Source organism: Chionomys nivalis, chromosome 18 (genome assembly GCF_950005125.1).
Source record: "Chionomys nivalis chromosome 18, mChiNiv1.1, whole genome shotgun sequence".
Lineage (NCBI taxonomy): Eukaryota > Metazoa > Chordata > Mammalia > Rodentia > Cricetidae > Chionomys > Chionomys nivalis.
Window position 1 is genome coordinate 7,340,630 of NC_080103.1, and position 26,235 is coordinate 7,366,864.

The 26,235-nt window shown below is 43.4% G+C and overlaps 2 protein-coding genes across 2 annotated transcripts; one reads left to right on the forward strand and one right to left on the reverse strand.

Annotated features, from left to right (window-relative positions):
• Nucleotides 1-676: 676 nt before the first annotated feature.
• Nucleotides 677-961, reverse strand: LOC130890176 (late cornified envelope protein 3D-like). The gene has a single exon (XM_057794191.1). It carries the CDS (start codon nucleotides 959-961, stop codon nucleotides 677-679), a length of 285 nt encoding a protein of 94 aa, XP_057650174.1.
• A 7,345-nt stretch (nucleotides 962-8,306) lies between these two features.
• Nucleotides 8,307-8,627, forward strand: LOC130890171 (late cornified envelope protein 3D-like). Its single transcript, XM_057794184.1, has one exon. It carries the CDS (start codon nucleotides 8,307-8,309, stop codon nucleotides 8,625-8,627), a length of 321 nt encoding a protein of 106 aa, XP_057650167.1.
• The last annotated feature ends 17,608 nt before the right edge of the window (nucleotides 8,628-26,235 follow it).

A 26,235-nucleotide genomic window follows, 5' to 3' on the forward strand; every position in this document is an offset into this window, starting at 1 on the left:
TCAATCTAGCTCAGGCTTCTTATTAATTCTTACAACTTATATTAGCCCATAATTCTTGTATGTGTTAGCCATGTGGCTTGGTACCTTTTTCAGTGAGTACCTTTTTCATCTTGCTTCCTCTGTGTCTGGGTGATGACTGCAGACTGCAACTTCCCTCTTCCCAGAATTTTAGTCACCCCACCTAAACTTCCTGCCTGGCTACTGGCCACTCAACGTGTATTTAAAATACAAGTGACAGGGTATACACCATTGTCCCACAGCACCCTTCCACCCACACTCCTATCCTTTAAGTTCCCACATAATCCCTTGGTATGAAGAAGAATCCAAGGCATGATTTCTTCATTCTGAAACCAATATAATCTCAGGTGTTGGGTATATCGTACCTTCAAAGAGCTGAGAAAGGAAAGACCTTGTGAGCAGCCTTTGGTGGAATAAATCAAGGGACAGGTAACACTCAGGTGTTATTGAAAGTTTTATTTGTCTACATGGCCAGACACAGTGATGTAATATCAGAATGGCAAGGTAACCAGGCTTTTTGGAAAATCTACCAGAAGGAACCAAGAACACTTAGGCCAAGAGAGATTAGGATGACTGAGAAAGATTGAGCCAAGATGGTGCTACTGCTTGGTACTCTTGGTTTCCTCCAAACTCTCTTGTCTCAGCCTCAGGATCCAGGTCAGCAACAGCCCCCAGAGCTGTGGCCACAGCCTGAGCCCCCAGACTGCTGACCGCTGCCACGGTCACAGGAACTGGAGCTCCTGCGCCTGCATCTGTGGGACCTGCGCCTGTGGTGGCTCAGGAAGCAGCCTCCCTCAGAGCTGGGGACACTGCAGCCCCCAGAGCTTGTAGCACAGCAGGAGGAGGCTGCAGGCAGACACTGTGCTGTGCTCTTTGGGGGGCACTTGGGGGAGGGGCACTTGGGAGGAGGCTGGCACTGCTTCTGGCTCTGCTGGTAGGACATCTCGGCAGGAATTTGACCTAGAAAAGTATAATAGAAACATTGTCGAGAGGCTTCCAGTGAGCATCGATTGACTTAGTCTGTCACACACAGGCCTCCCATGACCTATCGGCTTCAAAAGCCAAGATTTCTATGAAGTAAAGAGGAGGCACACATCCACCTGTACAGAGCATGACTGTCACAGAGACCAGCATGCATCCCTAACAATACACTCCGAACAAAAGCTCCCTGACCAACACCAAGACTCCTTCCTCCCTCACCATTACCTCCCCCCACCCCACCACTACCCATTGTGGGCCTCTTCCTAAGGTTCTGGTTTAGATCTGGCTTGTCTGTCCCACACACTCCCACATGATGAAATGGTCCCACATGGTCACGTACCAGATGCAACGGAGAGCGGAGGGATTCTGAGCAGGCTGTGGATGAGGAGCCCAGGGCAGAAGCCTTTTTATCCTGTTAGAGCTTGTGAAGCATCACCGGAGCATGCTGTTGTTTTCACAACGCGGGAGGTGACAGTGCTAGCTACTTCCCAGTGATGGCCTCCAGGGCTTTCCTGTGCACGTGCCTAAAGAACTCATAAGGTGGAACCAGGAGGGACTTGTGACTGCAAAATCACTTCCTTTTGTTCTTTCCCAGACATTCTCAGCTTTGCACATTCATTCACAAGCTCTAACCCTGTTTCGTCACTCAACAGCGTTAACGTGGAGAGGTACACGGCACACCCTTCACTCAGAAATTAGATGCATTTGATCTGAGAAGACCAGTGCTAACCTGGATGCACCTATGAAGAGTTCAAGCGTAAAGCCCTGGCCTTTATAAGTCAAGTCCCCATTGCACTGCAGACCAAAGCTTGATATGAAGGGAGCTTCAAGGATCCTCTGAGAGTGGCAGCAGAGAAAGGGCAGTTCCATAGGGATGCCATGTGTACAACAAGGGCACAGAAAGACACCTGGAACCAGTTACAGAAGGGGGACCTAGCACTCTAGAAATGACAAGACTCACAACTTTTGTTATTAAGAAGGAAGGTCTCCTCAGTCTCCTAATCCCACCCTGAGTATCTGGCAACCCCCATCCTACACTCTGTGTCCGCGAGTGCAATTCATTCTAGAATCCAAATGCAAATGACATCACGAAAAACTGACCTTTCTGTCCATGATTTATTTCACTTAATGTAATATCTCCCTGGATCATTCATTCATGGTGTCACAGAATAACAGGATTTACCTACTTTTAAGGCAGATTAATATTCTGTTGCTTACATGTGTCCCATGTTCTACAAGCATTCACCCACAGATATACATTTAAGAGGATTCCTTATTATGGATCTTACAAATGGCACTGCAACAAACATAGTGTGTATGTATCTTTTCAGTGTATGACTATCTCTTCCCTTTGGATATACACACACCTGGTGATACTGAGAATCACACAGAAGCTAATTTTTAAGTTTTTCAGAACCTTTATACTATCTTTTATAAAGGCTGACACACTTTACACTTCCAATAAGTATTCTTCCCCCTCCCCCAAATTATAGGCAATGCTTGTTCTTTCTTGCATCTTTAGTAATAGCTGTTCTAACAAGTGTGAGCCTAAGTCTTATTGTGCCTTTAATTTGCATTTCTTTGGTAATTAGGGATAAAACCTCCATTTTTAAGCCCAGTTTACTTTTATTCCTTGCTATTGAGATCTCTGCATTCTTTTCTTTTCTTTTGTTTTGTTTCTTTTTGTTTTGTTTTGTTTTTGTTTTTTGAGATAGTTCTTTCTGTCCTGGAACTAGCTCTTGTAGACCAGGCTGACCTCAAAAACTACCTCTGCCTCCTGAGTGCTGGGATTAAAGGTGTGCTCCACCATCACCTGGCTGAGATCTTTGCATTCTTAATATACTAGTATATTAACTCTTCAGAGGGTGTATCATTCACATTCACATATTTCCCACCCTATCAGTTGTCTTGACTCTTCCTTGTTTCTTTGGCTGGACACAGGTATTTTGTTTCTATAGAAACTCATTTGCCCTGTGTGTGTGTGTGTGTGTGTGTGTGTGTGTGCCCACATGTATGTGTGTAGCGGGGGTGGGGGAGAAGAAGAGAGTAGCACTTAAGGTATGGTTTCTTGTGCTTAGATTCGTTCCTGTTGTTTTATAAATCAATAGTTTCCTTCTTCATTGTTAAATAGCGTTTCATTGTGTGTATGTATATATGCATATATGTATACATATATATGCATATATACATATACACACCATGTTTTTCCTTAATCCATTCACAAGTTGAATATCATTCAAGAGGCTTTGAGTTTGAAACAATTAAGCACTACACATATCATCACTGAGATTTCCTATGACTATGACTTTTGTTTTCCTTGAATAAATACTAAATTTTAGAAACAGCGAGCATATATTTAATTTGTAAGGACACTTTTGAAGAAACTTCCAATATGGCAGAAAAATTTTATCTTTCTGCCAGCAGTGGCTGAGGCTAGCCACTCCCCAGCCTCGGCAGGATTCCACACTGCCAGGTAAGAGCTTTAGTTTAGATGGTGACCTGTGCAGTTCATCTGTCATTTCGCTCCTGATTGCATTTCCCTAATGAGTAATGCCCTGAGCTGATTTGTCATCCATGGACCGTCTTTGTTGAAATATCATTTTCTTTCAATATTTCCCATTTTAATCAGATTGTTTTGTTATTAATGTGTTTTGCTGCTTTTAGAATATTCTAGACTCAAGACTTCAATCAGATTTGTGCTTTGCAAGTTTTTGAACCTGTGAGTTTTAATTATGTATTCTCCAACAGTCACTTGCAAAGCAGAAGTTTTAATTATTTAGTTTGTTCTCTGCTGTGTTTTCATTGTAACCTAAGGTGGCCTCAAACACAAGATCTTTCTGCTTCAGTCTCTCGGGTACTGAAATTAGTCATGTACCACTACAGGCATGTGGAATCATCTACCACTACCTCAGTAGTTTTAATTGTGAAGTTCAGTATTTTCCTTTTGAATTATGCTTTTTTGTCATATATGAAAAATTACCATTAAGAATTACGTAACTAAAGTCACAGAATTATGTCCTATATTATATTTTAGAAGTGTTTATTTTGTTTTATACATTGATCTATTATCCTTGCCTTTCATATATATACATATATGAAATATGTGTATAAATGTATAAACATGCAGTACTAAATATATTTTGCTTAACATGAAGATGCCCAATTGCTTCAGCACCTTTTTAAAATTTTTGTGTTATTTTATTTTGTTTGAAGATTTCTACATGAGATCAGTGTGTTTGCTTCATTTGAATCCTTTCCACACTCCCCTCCAGTTCCTCCCATGTCCCCTGACCACAACAATCCTCTCTCAAATTCATGACCCCATCATGTTCATATATTCACGTAGCACCGCCACCCCCATACACACACACAACCTACTGAGCACACCTCCTATTGCCTAGATTCGCATGTGTTTAGACATGACTGCTTAGGCTTGGGTCTCAGCCCTTAGGGAGAAAAAGGAATATGGAAAAACTCACAAAAAACAAAACAAAACATCTGATTTTACCTCCCTTGGCAGCCATCAATTGCCTGTAGCTCTTCACCTAGGGGTGGGGTCTTGTGACACATTCTCCTGCCCATGCTAACACATCCTTCCTCCAGTAAACTGCCTTAGTATCTTTGTTTGAAATGTATTCTAGGTCTAACTTTGGGCACTAAACATCATAGATCCATGTCTGAACTGCTCCCCATCTCATGAACCAAGGGCCCATTTTCACTGTCCGGCTTGTTAGTCATAAGGCTTTTCTGCCTTTCTCAAATGGAAGATGCTATTTATTTGTTGAAACTTTTTTTTGATGGATTGCTGCTGACTTTTTTTAAGTCACTTCTCTGTTTCTGTGGAAATGATTCTATGTCTTTAGCTTCCCTTTATTTTGATGTGAGGCCCTGTCTCAGTGACTTCACACACTTCCCTAGAACTGATGTCCATCTGAAGTTTTCCACATCTATTCAGAAGTGTATTTTTAGAAACATGAGTGTCTTCTGAACGTATTTGTGATGTGATGTGGAAGGTGAGATCACAATAACTGTACTTGCCCAAATCAGAGTAGCTAAGAAGGACCAACAGCTCAAGCAGTCACAAATAGACTGCGCAGGTTGCTTAGAATCTACATAGAGGTGTGTCACATGGTCACAGAAGCCAGTCAGACAGCCCTGGTGACACAGGCCACCAGGGTCAGGCTCTCTTGCCCCAGTTCATGGCTTCAATGCCCGACTGGCTCAGAGGAATTAGCAGCTTCTTCTCCTCACTGAGTCACCCAGAAGCCTTGTGATTGACCAGCCATTGAACTGCTCCTGTTGCTGCCCTTATGACTCAAGATGAACCCTCTCTAAGCCGAGAGGAGTATTTGTAGCTGCTTCTATAGAACAATAAGCCAATTGAAAAGCTATTCAATTATGCAAAGATCTGAATCCCTAATGAGGTTAAGACCTTTCTTACATACCCCACAGAGCCTATAATTTCTCTTTTATGTGCACCACAGCTGCAGTCCATCATTTGGTACACTTCCCTTGGGTGATAATAAAGCACCAGCAAAGACAAGCCGGACCTCCTATTACAGTTGTGTCACAGTGCTAACCACACAGTTCACACACAGCTGAAGACAGGAATTGGGAGTTAATGACCAAGTGAGAAGAAATTCAAGGAAAAGAGACAATGATGGTCATTAAGAAGGAGTGGATCTGGTTTGTCTGAAGTCACATATGAGGTCAGGCTATATTCCAAGGTGCTGTTAACATCACCTCTATTTGGCTGACCTCTGCCCTCTGTGTGATCACCTATACCAGAAGTTCTTAACCTGTGGGTTATGACCCTTTTGAGGGTCAGACAACTTTTTCAGAGGGGTAACCTAAGACCCTTGGGAAACAAGATGTTTACATTGTGATTCGTAACAGCAGCAAAATTACAGTAATGAAGTAGAAATGAAAGTAATCTTATGCTTGGGGGTCGTACAACATGAGGAACCGTATAGAAGGGTTGCAGCATTAGTGAGGTTGAGCCCACTGCTTTATACGAAGGCACGCCTGAAGAATTACATTGGGACATGAGTTGTGGACTCAGAGCTCTCAGGAGAACCAAGAAGTAACCTGACCACATTTATGGGCATTTGCTGAGGCTCGCTCAGCCCAGCACAGCTGCTGAGAACAGAGACGTCATTTTCCATTCCTCTCTTCCTGTGTGTCTGCAACACTGAGGCTCCGTGGAAACCGTCTGTATTTTCACCACTCATCTGAGCCCCTTTCCCACTATCTAGTTACAGACTCTCAACAATGCAAGAGAAATGGCTCGTGAACTGCAATGACGCTAAGACTGAGCTAAGCACCAGGGACCAAGAGCTTCTTTCTGAAGAGAAAGTAATGCAGGCAAATTCCTTCTCTTGTTGCCTCCTTCACTTTGTTCATCCAGGGCTATGTTCCTAAGATTCTTTGAAAGTCCTGTCCACAAAGGGCCATAAATAACTAGGAACACCTGTACTCCAGACTGCTTTTCCCAAACAGGTGCATCTGCTGGGTGTTCTCCAAATACAGAAAAGGCTGAATTTGCACACAGACTCGTCCTGTGCCTCTAGTGCCTGCCTGAGTAGAAAAGAAGCACCAGGAATGATCCAATGGATTCCATCCATATCAGCTTTCCCTCCTTCCTGCAGTTCTTGGCCCAGAATGGAAACAATGCATTAACATCAGTTAATGTCAGAACAAAGAGAGAAAAAAACATAATAGTTTAAATTATCATATAGGTTTAATGGGCATACATATTGAGATACTTTACTATATATTTTATTTACAATAGAATTAATTATGATATAATTAACTGTGTATACTGCTCATCACCTGCATTTTACAGGTTAGTTCTAAGCCGCAAATACTTTTCTCTGTAAGAAAATGCAAATACATGATTTGATATTTTAATAACCAAAGTATTTAAGCTGCATGTAAATAAGCCATTAACTATAGCCAAAATTATATTTTTCTTTGCACGTAGCATGATAATATAATAATTCAGTCAGATTTCAGCCCACATGAGTTTACTAACAACATCTCCATCTGTGTGGTACATTTATTTATCTATTAAAAGTTAGCAGCTTGCTTCCCTCCCTCTGTGCTCAGTAAGTCCACACTACTGTTAGAAGCTGTGAGGTCATCCAGGGACTGTCACCAAAGCCCCACACAGTCCCCCATCACTTCCCAGGCACTCCACTTCTGGAACTCAGGGGACAGCAGTGAATTACATCTGCCCATGTCTACGGGGCAGCATGGGGTCTTTGGACATTACAATATTTTATCCCTTAAGATTTGTTCTTGGAAAATATTGTGTGTGTGCGCAGGTAAAGAATCCATTCACAATCATGACAAGGGAAGTAATACTCCAAGGCATGTGACCCAAAAGAGGGAAACAGAAAAGGAAGTAGAAAGAAGGAAGGGAGGGTAGAAGGAACGCTGATCAGTTTCCAGGAGACCTCAGAGGGAGGCCTGGACAAGCTTCCTTCTTCCTGGTTCTATCCTTAACTGGACTTTATGGAAGTTAAAAAAAAAAAAAAAAAAGAATGCTGGACATGCGTTCAGGTAACACCTCCTCTGGTTGTGAAAGCAAGGGCATACCCAGGTGACATCACCAATTACACAGGATAAAAGAGCCCTGACCCTGGGCTCCTCAGACACAGCATCCTCAGACACAGACTTCTCCTGCATCTTCTGCATCGAGTGAGTATCCAGCAAGGGTGGGCTCTGGCATGAGAAGTTGGGAGGGAACACTATGATTTCAGGGGAAAAGAGAAGAGGGATAAGGTCTTCCATAAAAACCCAGCCACGAGGTGCAGTGGGGAAGATAAGCAGTTTCTGGTATTCAATTTAAAAAACAATGAGTTTGTAGTAGGTGATTATTCAAAACGGTAGAATCATGGGGGTGGGGGGTGAGGGAATGACAAAAATTCTGCAACCTACAAAAGGCCACACCCAGGAGCTCAGCATCCACCCCCACACTTCACCTCCCTCCATTCAGGAGTTCACATTGCTTCCTATGCTACCTCTACTCCAGCTTAGTTTTCCCTAGCAGGTACATCTGCTGGGTCCTCTTCAAAGACAGAAAATGCCAGACTCACACACAGACTTGGCCTGTGCTTCTGGTGTCTGGGTAGAGAACAGAGTGGGAGGCAGCTGGCATGATCCAATGCATTCCATGCACATCAGCTTTCCCACCTTCCTGCATTTCTTGGCCCAGAAAGAAGACAATTCCAGAGATAAAGAGACACTGGATTGTACATTACTGATGATTGTTTTCTTTGCTTACCAGGTTGACTCCTGCCGAGATGTCCTACCAGCAGAACCAGAAGCAGTGCCAGCCTCCTCCCAAGTGCCCCTCCCCCAAGTGCCCCCCAAAGAGCACAGCACAGTGTCTGCCTGCAGCCTCCTCCTGCTGTGCTACAAGCTCTGGGGGCTGCAGTGTCCCCAGCTCTGAGGGAGGCTGCTTCCTGAGCCACCACAGGCGCAGGTCCCACAGATGCAGGCGCAGGAGCTCCAGTTCCTGTGACCGTGGCAGCTCCTGTGACCGTGGCAGCTCCTGTGACCGTGGCAGTGGCCAAAAGTCTGGGGGCTCAGGCTGTGGCCACAGCTCTGGGGGCTGCTGCTGACCTGGATCCTGAGGCTGAGACAAGAGAGTTTGGAGGAAACAAGAATCCCACAGGCCACAGAAAGCCAGTCTTGTCTAGTCCATCCCTGGAGACTTTTCTCTGTTTGATACCCTGGGCCCTAATCCCCACTCTTACTATGGAGTAGCAGTGTCTGTCCCTAACTCTGACCAAGAATAAAGCTTCTATTTAAAGACATACTGGTGTCTCACTGTCATTGTTTTCTGTCCCTCCCCAGGTAGCAGGTACATGCTCCTCCTCTGTAACTCTCAGCTTCAACGCTTCACAAATCCAGAGCATAAAAGAAAAAGATCATAACTCTGTAAGGAAAGTTTAGAGATTTGTCAGGTCTGCTAATGCTCACTTCAGCTGAAGCACCGGGGCAGGAAGAGGACAAGGCCAAGGTCTCTAACAAGGAATGATGTGTCCTATAAACTGCAGAGAGCATATTCATCTCACAGTGGAACCCCGTGCCTACTGGGAGGAGCCCCTGTTCTGTTTGATTTCTAGCATTTAATTAAGAGACAATGAATTTGTAGTTAGATAAGTATTCAAATAGAGAAACCCATTTTTTAAAGTATGAATGTTGTGGCTTTCCAAGGAGGTACTGATAGACAATTTTGGCTATAAAAAATGGTTTAGAACCAGGGAAATGCAAATTAAAATGCTATGAGATTCCATTTCACCTAATCAGAATGGCTACAAACAAGAAAGTTGATGAGAGCTGATCGGGCAAGTTCCTGGGAAGAATGGCGGGGGGTGGGAATGTGAGTAAAGTTACTCTACAAATCAAGATGCAAACTCTGCAAAACTCAAATCCAGAGCTGCCGTGTAACTCACTAGTCCTGTTTCTGGACCCATGCACAGAGGTGTTCATAGCCAACCACAGTGACACTGCACATCCATGTTTATTGCTTATCTATTCACTATAGCAAGGAGATGGACCCAGGATCGCTGCTCATTGACAGAAGAATGGATGATAAAAATGTGGCCTGTGTACACAATGGAATTTTACTTCCGAGTAAAGACTGAAATTGTGAAATCTCTAAGGCAATGAATGGACATGCAAAGTATCATAAGTGAGAGTCCCCAGACTCAAAAAGACACACCTACATGTTTTCTCTCATGGGAGGACATTTTTAATGCTTGTGTGTAGGAGAAAAAGAAGTATGTGTGGGTGCAGACACGACAGTAGACCAAGGCCATGAAAGGGGAAGAGCGGAGAGGAGCAACCAAGGCTGACACTTAACACGGAAGCGGAAAGGAAAATACTGAGGTCAGAAGGACAGGTGATGGGAGAGGAGGAAACAGAAACAGACTTTGTTAGAAAGTTTCATAATTAAACCTAAATCTTTGTATGCTAATAAGTTTTTTTAATTAAAATAATCCTGGGCTTATGATGAATGTTGCTGACATTTTGTGGGGAGAAGCCAGGCATAGCCCTCAACAGCCTACAAAACAGAAGCTAGCTTCTTCAGCAAGGAAACAGTCATTCCAAGGCACCAGTAACACGATTGAAAATACTCAACTTCAGGAAAGAAGTATTAGAAGGGCGGCATAGGAGGGACAGACCCGATAAAACCCTTACAGAGAGATCAGGGGAGGAAGCCAAGTTTAAACACATAGTATGCTATCAAGGAGAGAGCCAAAGCTGAGGGTTCAGAAAATAGGACGATGATGAATATTAATACCAAACAGTCAGGAGGTGAGGGGGGTGAACCGAGAAATACTGGTCAGATCATGAATTTATATAATTGTTTTATCAATAGTTCACTGGAACTTATTGTGTGAGGAGCCTTTAAGAAATGGACACTCAATTCTGTAAGTAACCTATACAATCATTTTTCTGAAAGGCCACACATTTCATAGGGGAGAAACTGCTTTGTCCCAGGACCCAGAACACACAGCTTCTAACTAAGTCCCTATTCTTGACCAGTTGGCACTTGACCTTCCCTAAAGACTTTTCAAGACATCTGCAGAAGCAGTCTTCATTTTGCTTAGCCTCTGTCAAGTTTAGTTTTGTTCTTATATTTGATTTTTAATATCTGGAACTAATACTCTAGCATATGAAAAAACCCTTTTTAATAATCATGTGCCATATTTGAAACCTAAAATGTAAGACTTAATATTCCTCTGGGCTGCAATCATTCCCTCCACTTGTCTCAGCCACCTGCCAGACTCTAAAACATATTTCTGTAAAAGAACAGTCTACTAAACCTCCGGGAGCTCTCAGAATAAGACTGATGAACATCTCAAAACCTGAACTCATTTCAATTAAGAATGAAGGAGAAATTGATAGCAGTTTAGGTATGGAACAGGAAAAACCACATCTAGAACTTTAGAGGTTAATTGATTTTAAAAACCAAGATTGAAAAATATCTGATTATTTTCACTCCAAGATCCAAGGACTCAGGGTTTTCAAAATATTTATAATTTGTAAAAAAAAAAAAAAAAAAAAAAAAAAAAAAAGAGTTTCCAAAGAGTGTCATGAGACACCTGACCAGGTCCAGGTTAAACCCACTCTTCAGGACAACACAACTTCTTGAAGTTGTATCACCACAAACACTCATGACTCAATGCTGAAGAAATTGTTGGGTATCAGTGCATCTCGGGCCAGCCATGCTGACAAGTTATCTACAAAATATGACCCAAAGCTGTTCAGGATGATAAGGCAGTAGTAGTCGGACTTTTTGTCTGCTATGAGCCCCCTAATAATGACACAGAGACTTATTATTAATTATGAGATTGGCCTTTAGCTTAGATCTGTTCCCAGTTAGCTCTTATAACTTCTATTAACCTGTTTCTATTCATCTACATTCTACCACGTGTCTTTTACCTCTCTCTCACTCTCTACATGCAACTTACTCCACATCTCACTAGCATGTCTTGCATACCCTAGATTCTAATCTTCTAAGTTCCTTTCTCTGCCCCGAACTCCACCTAATCTCTCCTGCCTAGCTATTGGTCATTCATCTTTTTATTAAACCAATAACAATGACACATCTTCACACAGTGTAAACAAACATTCCACAGCAGTGGACTAGGGACTCTCATCACGTGTATATGGTCTTGCTGTGTAGAGAGAAAGCCATAAATCCAGAACCAGTGGACAAAACCATTCCACCAGAAAGTGGACACCGAAAACCATTGAGCGGGTTAGTGTTCCTGTTCCAAGTGTCTGGTTAACATCAGAAGGAAATATATCTTTAGGGTTAATAGGAAAATTTAACAAAGCTAATTGAAATGCACCTTCCATGGGTGTGACTACATTGCATCAGCTGCACTATGTCGGGTGTATACAAAACCACTGCCACGTTTGTTATTAATCACCTCCAATTATTTATAGTTCATCTTTCAGCTTACTCACCTTGGGAATCCCAAACAAAAGGGAGTTAGTCCCTTTAGTGACCTATGTCTGAAACTCAGAGATATACAAAGTGACAGACTCACAAATTGTTCAGTAGATGAAGCTTAGGTCTTGATTCTGACATCTGTACTCTATTGTGATCTCATCATGGAGTTGCCTTTTCTCTTCCCAAACACCCATACCTTAAGATAGTTGTCACCTATAGAAATCAGAATGTACAGCCAGAAATACTGGGTTCCTGAATCAGCATTTTTACTGAGCATACTATTCTGGCTTTTACTATATATAACATTTTACTCTGAGATATGAGCTTTATGTGTGCTATCTGCTCTCTGGGACCTCCCAGCTTTCTGAGTTTCATGCATTATTCTCGGTGTCCCAGAACCAGCTGCCCCCTTGGCAAGGGTGGAGTGCCCCATCCCACAGTTCCTGCTGCATGCCCAACACTGTCAGTTCTGACTGGCTACCCACCTCATCTCAGTCACTCCCAAGTGACATTAAATGACATCATCTCAACACAAGAGTTGCAACAAAAGACTGATACCTATGAACTCTTACCTAAGCCTGATGACTTCTCAGGTGTTCACCTGTGAGCTTGTCACCATTGCACTGACTTAACCACCTGTCTATCTGTCCCGTTACATAGCAAGTTACCCGACCAGGACTGTGCCATATGCATTTGTGGTTAGAAGCATTCACCATCTCATGGGCTATTTGTCTATCACAGCATCTGGTCTACAATATTAGTCTGATTTTTTTTCTTTTAAAAATGGAACTCTTCAAAAACTTGTGAGTCATCCTAGCCCAGGAACCATGATAACTTATTCCAATTTTAATATATGTGCTGCCAAAGCAGTCATTATTTTTTAAATAATTAAAGAAAATCAGGGCCATAAAAAGAGCTCAACCACTATGGGCACTGGCTGCTCTTCTATATGATCCAGGTTTGATTCCCAGTACACACATAGTAATTATCTATAACTTCAGTTCCATGGGCTCTGACATTTTTTGACCTCTATGAATACTGCATATATGTAGTATATATATATATATATATATATATATATATATAAAATTAAAACTTTATACACATAAAAACACTTAAAATAAAAAAAGAAAAAGTAGTTTTAAAAGGAAAGAAAAGAGAGTGGGGAGGAAACAAGCCCACAGCAAGGTTAAGAAACAAGTACTTGGGCAGCCTAGGTGCTTCTTAGGGAAAATCTCTTTCTTCCACCAGACCTTGAGCCTATGAACGAGAAACCACGAATCTGGTGCTAAGATCTAGGGGACTGAACTCTGACTCTGGAATCTTTCATATAGATACTTAGAGTGCCAAGCATCTGTCACTAAGGAGTCCTCATGTCAGCTCCAGGCAAAAGCTCTTGGGTCTCTGGGTGTTACAGACATGTGAGGAGCTGGAGGTAAGAGTTTTAGGAGAGAATGGCAAGAGTGGCTTTGAGAGAAGGCAGCCAGCTCCTGACTGGTCAAAGATAGCACCGAGGAACTTTTCATCAGTGGACTAAAGGATAACACAACCAGGAAATCCCCTTTTATAACTCTAGTTCTTTCTCCCACCCCCTTCATGTGATTTGTTTTAAAAAAAAAAAAAAACTAAAACAACAAAAAACTCTCCTTATTTCAGATAAAGGCACCAATGGCAGATCAATGTAATGATTCCCCCAAAGTTCAGCTTTGCAAACTAATGTTTGTTCGACTTACTAAGAAAGCCTGGCTGAGGAGTTACTAACAGGAGCATGGATTACTCAAAAGCAGCTGCAACACCACAATGCCCACCCAGCATAGGTGATGATTCATGAAAGCCAGAGCTCTGAAGCTTCTTGCATGACTTTCAGGAGGCTCCAATGGTTGTAAAGTTTCATTCCCAGCAATCATTACTGATCCTGTAAATCTTGGTGAATCCTGTAAATTTCAGGAGTTTCCTGAGCCTTGTGAGTTGTTTCCTTTCTTGTTTTGAACCTCAAATTCAGAGGAAAGTTATAAAATAGTACTTATATATGACATTGAGAGGTAACCAGGTTTTTGTTGCTGTTGTTTTGTTTGTTTTTGTCCCTATCTACCCACCCAACTTGCATTCCTAGCTGCCTGGTGGTTTAATCTGAACATCATTGCCTGCTACCAACATGCATAAATAACAAGTTTCCAGCTCAAGGAGGGTTGCCACAGAAAAGAGATTATATTTGAGTCCCTCCCAGAAGTTCATGAAAACTGGTTGTCTGAAGAATGATAGGAGGTTTAGAGACACAGTTGATTCTGGTATTAATTTCTGCACACTTTCACATCTTTTTCAACACAAGTCTGACGACTAATGCCATCTGAAGGGACTCTAGCCAGTCTGAGTGCGACAAATGTGGCTCTGGCAGGCCTTGCCCTTCTCCCCCATTCCCTCTGCCTGGTCACTTCCTCCTCTTGAGGCTGACCACCAAGGTCCAGTTATCAAAGTATTGAAGTCCAGCAATCAACAACCTCCTTGTGGTGGTCTTAATTAACTTTTCAATCAAATTTTTCAACTCATTCTAACAGAGGGCTTCCCTGTTATGCTTCTATAAAATGCTTTTTTCTATGTACCCCATCTGTCTCCTGTCTACCCAGAGGCAATCCTTTGCCCCTCTGGGACAAATATCCCTTCACCCTCTCCCTTGTTCCCTTCTTCTTCTTCTCCCGTGTCCTCTGTCTTCTGTCCTTGTCTCTTATTCGCTGCCCTTTGTCCCTCTGGGGCAAATAGATCTTCTTTGTGCTGAGAGGTTGGTCTTGGGGTGTCTTGTGCTAATAATACCAGTCCCTTCACCAATATAAAGTGTTTCCCTAAAGATGCCTAGAAAATATTACCTACTCTACAAAACTGGGTGTTGATTTCCTAACGGATGCTGAAAAGGAGAAACACAAATATTCCAAGCAACTTTTGAGAGATACAATAAACAATATGAACTCGGTATGTACAGCTCAATTTCTCCCATTTCTGTATTCTACTATTCTACACTGGTTCCCCTTTAAAAAAAAAAAAGCATGGACAAGATGCTGCCACCCACCTTATCTGTTTTTTTTTTTTTTTTTTTTTTTTTTTTTTTTTTTTTTTGGGACAGAGAACAAGCAAGGCAAGCCTCTCACACTTGACCAGCTTTGCTGATATCTCAGGGAGGTTGCACCTCCTCTGTGTGAACGAGACACTGTCAGGTTAATGATAATAAAAATTGGGCACAGGTTCTCCTCACAGAACTGCAATCTGACTTTGAAAGTTTGACCTTTTAAGAAACTCCCTTGGACTGGAGAACTGGCTCAGTGGTTAAGAGCACTGACTGTTCTTCCAGAGGACCCAGGTTCAATTCCCAGTACCCACATGTCAGCTAGTTCCAGGGGATCTGACACCTTCAGACCAACGCATATAAAATAAAGATAAATAAATCATTAAAAAATTAAAAAAAGAAACTCCCTTAAATTTTCAGTCTCATAGGTGTGAGTCTCAGAGTTTTTTACCTTCAGAAGGGGACCCTTCCCCATCCCCCCTTGCACAGCAGGAGTTCCCTCTGGACACGGATTAGGCATAAACCACTTCCAAACACCTATTTGCACAAAAAGATCCTTTATGTATGAAGTGGGGAAGAAAGTTAAAATGCTGCTTTCTGACTCAGACAGGAAAACAGCAGCAAATGGCCTTGCTGGTGTAAAGGGAAGGTTTGGGCTAGAATGGACTAGGATGCAGTGGCAGAGGAGCTAGGGGACTGGAGGAAGGGGAAGGGAACAAAAGAAAGGTGGAAGGTGAATTTGTCCTGGAGGAACCATGGACTGCCTCTGACAGAGGGGAGACAGGCCTGAAACATAGGCAGGGAGGTTTGTGATGGTAAAAGAGGAAACCCATGTTTAATTTTAATTGGGAATGTTAATACGGTGAGCCAACGAGAGCTTCTGATTTGGCAGTCAGCCTCAGGAGAAAGAAATGGTCAAATAAGTGACTAAAAAGTATTGGATCCCCAGTTATTGGATTCCTCCACTGGGGAAATAAGCCAAATCAAACTGAATAATATCAGATTTAATTGCTATTATTCATAATGTGGGGTGACCCGAGGCCAGTCCCACAGGGACAGAAGTGGCCCAAGCCTCCTCAGGTAACCTGAGGCCGCAAGAGAGACACACAAATGTGCCATGCAGGGAGAGCTTGCGTATAGAGTTTATTTAGTGGAGGGGGAGGGGAAAGGGGAGGAGAGGGGAAGGGGAGAAGGATGGACAGAGATAGAGCAGGCTGGAGAGGAGGGAGAAGATTGGCTTATGTTTGGGGGTGGGGATGACTGGGAGTGGGTGGGGCTTGTCCCTTAAAGGGACAGGGTACCCAGATGACAGGCCAGGCCTGCAGATTACAGTATTAATAGACAGAGCAAAGCAAAGAAGAGCACTCCCATGTTACTCTTGGAAAGGCAGAAGAGGAATCAGGTGGCAGGTCTGGCAACCAGATATTAAATTCCCTGTATGTGTGATCACCTCTTGGGGAGTAGTTGGCCCCTGGTGGACTTTCTGAGGGGCAGGGTCTGGAAAGGGAAGAGTGAAATAGGAACTGAGATTCCCAACATAGACCTTGGTGACTAACTTTAGAGGAATGTAATTTAATGGTTTTTAGCAAGACAGAGCAGATGGGGGAGAAGGGCAAGGTCTGTCAGAGTTGTATGCTCTAGTGGGCTAGTGACCCCTTCCATCAGGCCATGATGTTGTGGGACAAGACGTTTCCTAGAAAGATGGAAGATATAATACACATAACACACACACACACACACACACACACACACACACCTACTCACCCCAGAAAGGAAGCCCAAAACAGATGAAAATACAGATACAACAGTTATACCCTGATACATAGAGTCTCCCAAAAACCAACAAGGAGATAGGGTCCTATATGTAAAAGCAAAGAGCCTTTGTTCTTATTCAAGTTTGAGCTCAGACTCTGTGTGTCCATCAGCGAGTCTCAAGGACAACTGGGATTGGGTTTTCATAATAGCAGAGGTTGGGGTGAGGCATTTCTAATGTTCAGGACCCTTGACGGACTGAAATTTGTCTAGCAGTGCCCTGGTGCAAAGGGGAGGGTGTAGGCTGGGCTAAGGGACATCAGGTGATCCTATCTACAATAGTTGGAACATCAGGAATTTTCTTTAGATGGTATGCTCCTGGCTGGTCTAAATTTGTTGTCTTTCTTGGAACCAGGTATTGCCTTAGGGTAGACTCAGGCCTACTTTCTGGTTGATCTCTATAGAGCTTGTCTTGGCAGGTGTGTAACAAGCTGGCCTGGGTCCTACAACCACCAATCTACCTTGGTGAACCAGTGAGTTTTACTGGGGTTACTTATGGGAATATGGGTGAGGGATTGCTTACAGGAGCAGAAATGACTCAAAGAATGTTGTATCACCAAAGTCTACCCCAGCATGGGTTATAGCTCACCAAATCTAGGATCCAGGAGCACACAACACACCCTGCAGGCTGCTCACAAGACTAGAGAGACCATCCTTTCCAGGTGGTTCAGTTGGTCTGAGGATTCTAGGCAAAGTAGTTGGTTTGTGCTTCTTTAAGGCTACTTGGCAAGTCTGAGAGTCTTTTTTGCAGTTTGTCTGTGGGGTGATTCACAGCAGTCTTATTGTTTACTCTGGGAGGTGTTGGGGGAAACTAGTTAATCTGATCAGTTTCAGGAACTTCTTGAAGCTATTTTGAGCTCTTTACCTTCAGTCTTCTGGAGTTTTCCTACAGGATAGGATGTTTCTGTCATCACAGAAACTCTACACAACACCCAGCAGTACAGCTTTGCTATTAAAACCAAGCCAATCTGTTTCTAGGAGGCCTTCAGTACTTGAGTTACAGGATAACCACATAAAGCAATAATTATAAAGCTATAATGATCACCTCATAAAGAATAAGGATGTGGTTTGTATAACACAGCATACAGAAGGGGAAGGGTATTCTAGAAATTACCCACTAACCACCGAGGAAATCATAGGAACAGAGGAACGAAGCAAGAACACAGGTAAAAATTATGGATGTAAATTCTGTCTTATAACAATTGCATTGAGTATGAATTTGTTAGCTACCATATAAGAAGGCATGACAGGCAAAATACCATGATCCAACTGTAAGCTGTCTATAGAAAACACTTAGATATAAAGAAGAAAAGAGCAGGGGCAGGGACAGTGGTGGTGCATGCCTTTAAACCCAGCACTTGGGAGGCAGAGGCAGGTGGATTTCTGTGAGTTTGAGGCCAACATTGTCTACAGAGTGAGTTTCAGGACAGCCAGAGCTACACAGAGGAAGCCTATCTCAAACACCCTTATCAAAAAGGAAGTAAAGAGCATAAAGATACATACTATACATAGAAACAAGGCAGCTAAAATGACTATGTTGGCATCAGCAAAAATAAATACTAGATAAAGGCATTTATAATTATAAAAGCATCAATCAGTTAAATAAACGCATATATAACATAACAAAACAAACTCCAAAAATTCTTTACTGAGGATTAACAAAATTGAAAAGAGAAATGGACAACTCATAGCTACATATTTCAAAGCCACCTTCAAAGTTTCAAGTCCACTGTTAAACCAAAGAAGGCAGAAGATGAAGGAAACTGTTGTGACCTAGCTGCCCTCACTCCCCCTACCCACAGTGGAACTTCCTTGTGGTCTGTAATTGACAAAGATGTTTGTGTTCTTTCTGGCTGGTGGTTTTCCACAGAAGCAGTAGAGGTATAAAAGGCTTTAGCTCAGGAAAAAATAAAGGTTGCTGTTCTTCCACTTGAAAAGAACCCTCCGTGTCTCAATCCTGTCACCCCCCCAACCCCCTGCCAGTCTTGGTATCCAGGCTGCACTGGCATGGCAGGAAACAAAATCTTTAACAATACACCCTTGGCCAATTAGACCAATTTTTTGCAGATATCACAAGCATTTTAGAATGCATGTGGAACATTCTGCAGCAAAAATTAATTTTACTCCAAAACAGAAGTATAACTAGATTTCTAAAAGATCACACAGTGTATCTCCTCCCATCCCAGTAAGACTGAAGCTAGAGTTCAAAAGCAGAAAGAAGACAGGTCTGTGGGGCATGTCTGCCTGTGAGGTCTGCTTGTGGTGCCTGTTGGCCTATGGTACATGTTGGCCTGTAGGCTTGTGGGGAATGTCTGCCTCTGGTGCATGTCTGCCTGTGGGGCATGTCTGCCTGTGGGGCATGTCTGCCTGTGGGGCATGTCTGCCTGTGAGGTCTATTTGTGAGGTCGGCCTGTGGGGTTTGCCTGTGGGGCATGTCTGCCTGTAGAACATGTCTGCCTGTGGGGCATGTCTGCCTGCAGTGCATGTCTGCCTGTGGGGCATGTCTGCCTGTGAGGTCTACTTGTGAGGTCTGCCTGTGGGGTCTACCTGTAGTGCATGTCTGCCTGTGGGGCATGTCTGCCTGTAGAACATTTCTGCCTGTAGAACATGCCTGCCTGTAGAACATGTCTGCCTGTAGTGCATGTCTGCCTGTGGGGCATGTCTACCTGTAGTGCATGTCTGCCTGTGGGGCATGTCTGCCTGTAGAACATGTCTGCCTGTAGTGCATGTCTGCCTGTAGAACATGTCTGCCTGTGGGGCATGTCTGCCTGTGGGGCACGTCTGCCTGCAGTGCATGTCTGCCTGTGGGGCATGTCTGCCTGTAGAACATGTCTGCCTGTAGTGCATGTCTGCCTGTGGGGCATGTCTACCTGTGGGGCATGTCTGCCTGTAGAACATGTCTGCCTGTAGAACATGTCTGCCAGTAGTGCATGTCTGCCTGTAGTGCATGTCTGCCTGTGGGGCATGTCTACCTGTAGTGCATGTCTGCCTGTGGGGCATGTCAGCCTGTAGTGCATGTCTGCCTGTGGGGCATGTCAGCCTGTGGGGCATGTCTCAAGTTTCAGCTGTTTGGAAAGTTAAGACATTAAAAACTGCACACTTAAGCCAGCCCTGATAATTGAATGTGCTGTCTAAAAATTAAAAACAAAAAATGTAAAAGTTGGTCTGTAGATGTCACTTAAAGGTAGAGTATTTGCCTAGCATGCCCAAGGGGCTAGGTTCCATACTTAGTACCAATGGGGGGAATACAAAATGGAAACTAGAAATTTCAGAAATATTTATAAAGCAAAAACATACTCCTAAATAACTAATAAATTAGAGAAGGAAATCACAAGGCACTTTTTAAAATTATGAGAATAAGGGAAAAACCACCGTGTCAAAGTGCCAGCTGAAAGAACACTCAAAGATAAACATGTAGCTGTGATTCCGTAGTGAAAGGGAGCAAATCTCACACCAACACTGCCAAGACACCGAGAAAGAAGAGCAAACGAAGCCTCTAACAAAAGGTGAAAGGAGACAATGAAGGTGGTGCTCTCTACCGTCTGCAGAACCACAGCTAGCTGCAGCCCACTTGTTCACTGCTGGGCCATGGAAGGACTATCCATGAAGGTGGTGCTCTCTACCATCTGCAGAACCACAGCTAGCTGCAGCCCACTTGTTCACTGCATCAGGAACAACTCTGGAAAGCAAAATGGCAAAAGTATTTACCCAGGTAGCTTCATCTCCACATTGAACAGCACTTTTAGAAACCACATTTAAAAACTTCTTTGAATTTTTATTTTATGTGCATGTGTGTTTGCCTGTGTCTGTTCACCACTTACATGCCTGGTTCCTGCAGAGGTCAAACGAGAGTGTTAGTGTCATACACTGTGGAACCAGATTTACAGATAGTTATGAGCCACTCTGTAGGTTCTGGGATTAGAACCCAGGTCCTCTGGAAGAGCAGCCAGTGCTTTTAACCACTGCACCATCTTTCCAGTTCCCCTTTTAGGAAGAAATCTTAAGAAATGATTTGATGTGGGATTCCCCTCTATATGCTGTGAATACCATTGGTTAATAAAGGAACTGTCTTGGGCCTGCACAGGGCAGAACAGAAGCAGGTGGGGAAAACTAAACTGAATACTGGGAGAAAGAAGGTGAAGTTTGGAAGACACTATGGAGCTGCCAGAGGAGAAAGACACAAGCTGCTATCTGTAACCTTGCCAGGAGGCCACGAGCTTTGTGATAAAATATAAAATAATAGAAATGTGTTAGTTTAAGAGATAAGAGTGAGCTAGAAATATGCCCAAGGTCAAGCAGTGTTGTAATTAATAGTTTATGTGTGATTATTTTGAGTCCGGGCAGCTGGGAACAAACAAGCGACCTCCTATGACAATGACTGAAAGAGGTTTTTAAAATACACTAAGTGACAAAAGACCAGAACAGAAGGCTCTTGTTCCTGAGTCTCTTCATTTCCATAGTGTCCTGTGGGGCAAAAGTCAATCAGAAGTGGAGGTTATACGTGTATGGTTTTCTCTTATAGATTTAAAATTGTTATGAAATTAGTGGTAATTACAGCTTTTGAATGTCCTAAGTCCACCAAAAACTGCATCTTATAAAGGTGGATTGTTCAGACATGTAACAAGAGTTATGGTATTTATTGTCTGTCTCTCATCTCCAGTTTTACATGGATGTGACTCAAATAAGTGTCATCAAGTAAGCCTTATTATGGTAATAAGAAAACCTTGAATTGGCAGTTAGTTCTGCTCACCTGGAAGGAAAGAGTCACCACTGACTTATAAGTTATATGAACTGGGCAGAGTGCACCAAGAAGGTAAGCCTGAAAGACTGCAAGCCTACCTTCTGACACCCATGAGTGTTAGTAATTTAAGAGCTCCTCCCAGTCCATCAGTCTGGATCCGGTTCTGAGCTGCTGCTGCCTTCTCTGGATCACAAGATGCCCATTCTCCCTGAGAGGGCACCTCTCCCATCAGGAGCCCTGTGGTGTAGTTCACATATGTGTTGTGTGTGCAGGGTGGGACAGTTCCTTCTCCAGGATAGAAGATTCCACAGATGGGTAGGAATAACTGGAAAAGCTACAGAAGATGCCTTGCATTTCATGAGGAGATTCCTTCCTGATAGTTTCTGAAGACATTGATGTGAAACTTGGCCAAGTGTGACCGAGGTTACTTTCCAAGTGCTGTTCCCAGCAAGCTTAAGATTTTACCTATCTGGTAGAAACCAGTGACTGAAAAACAGTGACTTCTGAAGAATCACAAAATAGACAAAACCAGCGCTCACTCTGCTAAGGATCTGAAGCCCCAGGCTGGTTGCAGCACAATTCAGAGAACTGAGAGCCCCAGCTGTGGGCATGAGCATCCTTCTTCCCTTGCTATTTGTCCTATGTAAACTCTCCTCCCCTTTGGTCCCATCTGCATTCACGGTGCAATTCATGCTGCCTGGCTCAAGAGCCACTCCCCATAAAATGTGTTTGACTTAAAATATAGAGAAATGAATGGCTTAAATGAGAGGAACGTCAAGCAAGAAGGGTGTGCACAACATCTAGAAAGCTGGAGCCTTCAAGAAAGGGGGTATTCCTCAAGAATCGCTGGTAACGAATTCCTCACATGTGGAAAGCTGGGGCTCCTTAGCTCATTCAGTCTGCTGAAATGGATGGTATCAAAACAACTAAATTTTATCTTACAACATTCTTATAATTCAATTGCTCTTTTAATACCATATTGTTGCATGACAAGGGGGCCCTTTGTTTGACCCCGGCCACCCGGCTAACTTACACCCGAAATAATCACACAGAAACTGTATTCATTTAAATACTGCTAGGCCATTAGCTCTAGCCTCCTATTGGCTAACTCTCACATCTTGATTTAACCCATTTCTATTAGTCTGTGTTCACCACGAGGTTGTGGCTTACTGGGAAAAATTTAGCATGTCTGACCTTGTGTCTCCATGGCGGCTCTCTGACTCTGCTTCCTTCCTCCCAGAATTTAGTTCTGTCTTCTCCACCTACTTAAGTTCTGCCCTGTCAGGCCAAGCAGTTTCTTAATTGATTAACCAATGGAAGCAACACATAAACAAAAGGACCTCCTACACCACCATATACATTTAATACAATAAAATTAAGGGTTAGAGTTTCCACATGAATTTGAGGGAGAGTAAATATTCATTTTACAACAGAAACTCAAAGCAAATGCTAAGCCTATGGAAGCCAGTGGGTGGTTCCCACACCAGGATCTTAGACTAGAGAGCAGCTGGGCCTTGCATGGAGTCCACAATTCCCTGAAAGTAGCTGCTGATTAGAATATGCCCTTTCTCTAATGGCTCATTTCCCCAAGACTGACACCATCAGCAAAGCGGGCCAGTGAGAAGCCACGTGTGTCACCACCCCACATTCATCCACACCATTGCCATGTGGAAGGCCAGGAAGACATCGTTATCCTTCCTTGTGAGCTCCTTCTCCTGGCACGATACAGTCTGTGAACATCAAACAATGCGACAGGGATGGCCATTGCAAGAGAAATGGTGAGGGAGTCCCTTGCTCTCCCCTAAGCATCCTGACCTCACATGTCTCTGAGAAAGAGCTGATGCCACTGAAGCCAAGGAGGACGTGTGTGTGTGTGTGTGTGTGTGTGTGTGTGAGAGAGAGAGAGAGAGAGAGGTGTGTATGTGTGTGTGTGTGAGAGACAAGTGTGTGTGTGTGTAAGAGAGAGAGGTGTGTGTGTATGTGTGTGTGAGAGAGAGAGGTGTGTGTATGTATGAGAGAGGTGTGTGTGTGTGTGTGTGTGTAAGAGAGAGAGGTGTGTGTGTGTGTGAGAGAGGTGTGTGTGTGTGTGTGAGAGAGAGAGGTGTGTGTGTATATATGAGAGAGGTGTTTGTGTGTGTGTAAGAGAGAGAGGTGTGTGTGTGTGTGAGAGAGAGGTGTGTGTGTGTGTGTGAGAGAGAGAGGTGTGTGTGTATGTATGAGAGAGGTGTTTGTGTGTGTGTGAGAGAGGTGTGTGTGTGTGAGAGAGAGGTGTGTATGTGTGTGAGAGAGAGGTGTGTGTGTATGTATGAGAGAGGTGTGTGTGTGAGAGAGAGAGGTGTGTGTGTGTATGAGAGAGAGAGGTGTGTGTGTATGTATGAGAGAGGTGTTTGTGTGTGTGTGAGAGAGGTGTGTGTGTGTGAGAGAGAGGTGTGTATGTGTGTGAGAGAGAGGTGTGTGTGTATGTATGAGAGAGGTGTGTGTGTGTGAGAGAGAGATGTGTGTGTGTGAGAGAGAGAGAGAGAGAGAGGTGTGTGTGAGAGAGAGGTGTGTGAGAGAGAGAGAGAGAAAGAAAGAGGTGTGTGTGTGTGTGAGTATGTGTGTGTGAGAGAGAGGTGTGTGTGTGAGAGAGAGAGGTGTGTGTGAGAGAGAGAGAGAGAAAGAAAGAGGTGTGTGTGTGTGTGTGAGTATGTGTGTGTGAGAGAGAGGTGTATATGTGTGTGTGTTTTGTGTGTGCATGTGTGTATGAGAGAGAGAGAGAGGTGTGTGTGTGTGTGTGTGTGTGAGAGAGAGAGAGAGAGAGAGAGAGAGAGAGAGAGAGAGAATTTCTTTTAAGAAATATTTTTTTTCTAGCAGCAGGTAACCAGTCATTTAGTCTCTTATAGTCACAAGAGAGTGAGACAGTGGGAAAACATTTAACCCTGTATATTTTACAAAAATTATAACCAGTCATAAATAATCTAAAAATATGTGAAATAAATTAAAATATAATTTAAGTAATTATTAAATTTAATAATTATGAAATCATTAAAAATTGATCTTTTGTGGTTTATTTTATTTTGTTCGGTGTGTCTGTATGTATGTTTGTGTGCCACACGTGTGTTTAAAGACCATAGAGATCAGAGAGGGCATTAGACCTCCTGGAACTGGAGTTGCAGACAGTTGCAAACAACCATGTGGGTGCTGGTAACCAAACTAGGTCCTCTGTAAGAGCAACAAGTGCTCTTAACTGATGAGACATTTCTCCAGCCCTATTGGTCATATTCTTGATACCTATATTTTCTTTGAAACTGTAAGTAACAAATGGTACACTCTAATAAGGGAAGCCCCAGCCTATTCAAGTAGGTCAGTCTTAAATATTATAAATTCTACTAAGTTGTTCACATCAAACAAATGTCAATTCAGCTCAACCTCCATCTTCCCCAGAAATACTATGATTGATTAGATTTCTGAGTACCATGAGATCTTCTTAGGGATCCCAATCATCTAGACAAGGTCTTGGTTATACTTTAACATTTTTCACCTGCTCTTCTCATCACCAGAGGTCAAGAGGATGCTCACTGGCTGCATCCAGATATGGCAGGATACACTGGTTTACATAGAGGGTAAAATAAGGTTCATACTAGAGACCACGCACTAAAGACTAACAATATAATACATAGACAGATTACAGCATTTGGCATGTGATAGTTGACTCTGTATTTACAAGTGGGTTTATTAATATTTTCACCTCTTTCCTGATATATTGTGATCTACTGAAGATGAGAAAGCACTATAGTAGGCCATTTTATGGCTTTTTTCTAGCAAAGACCACAGAACAGAGCTTGTGTTACAGAATATGAACTGAGTGAAAATGGCAAAGGTGGCAGGGCAGCCTCCCTGCCCCCTCACCAAGCAGGCTCAAACAAGAAGTCAGACAGCCATCAAAACTTCCTGGTTCCCTGCTCATGATGATTGTAGTAAGAACACAGGCAGATGATGAGTGGATGGTCCTGGCTCTGTCACCTCCCTGGTTGGGAAAGCAGCAGCATGCTTGGGCTGTGCATCACAGCCTGCCAAGGATAAAAGGGCTGCTGCCCTGGACCATTCATCCACAGCCTCTTCAGCTCAGCCTTCCCCTCCAGCCTTTGCTGCATCTGGTGAGTACCTGACCAGGGAGAGGGCCTCATCTAGGGTGTGCAGAGAAGACAAGCCGGACTTGACTGGGGAGGAGGAAGCAGAAGTGTCTAATGAGAAGGCAGCAGGAAGAGGACCTGCCAGGGGACAGGGACAGGGAGGAGAACACAGACAGGAGCCTGTGTGGGTGCATCAGAGCCTGTGACACAGCAGAGTCCTGGCTCTCTGCATTTCTTGCACTCTTCTGAGAGTCTGAATCTGCCCAGGGAACTCTGCAAGAGCCTTTCTCCCATTGCCTGTGTTTGCTTCAGCTCACCAGAGAGCTACTTAGAAGTAGCAGCATTCCCTCCTGCCAGCAGGGCAAGAGGAAGACAGTGGCTTGCAGGTCATGGAGACCAATTACCCTTTGCCTTTGCAAAGATCACAGCTCAGGGAGCAGCAAGTCTTAGGAGCAGGCAGGGCTTTATGAGACCATTCCCAAGGGACACACTGGCCTAAAGACATTTTTTTTTTCTTTCCCAGACTGACTCCTGAAAG

Excerpts from the sequence above, each read along its gene's own strand:
- LOC130890176 (XM_057794191.1), bottom strand. The coding sequence starts at position 961 with ATGTCCTACCAGCAGAGCCAGAAGCAGTGCCAGCCTCCTCCCAAGTGC.
- LOC130890171 (XM_057794184.1), top strand. The coding sequence starts at position 8,307 with ATGTCCTACCAGCAGAACCAGAAGCAGTGCCAGCCTCCTCCCAAGTGC.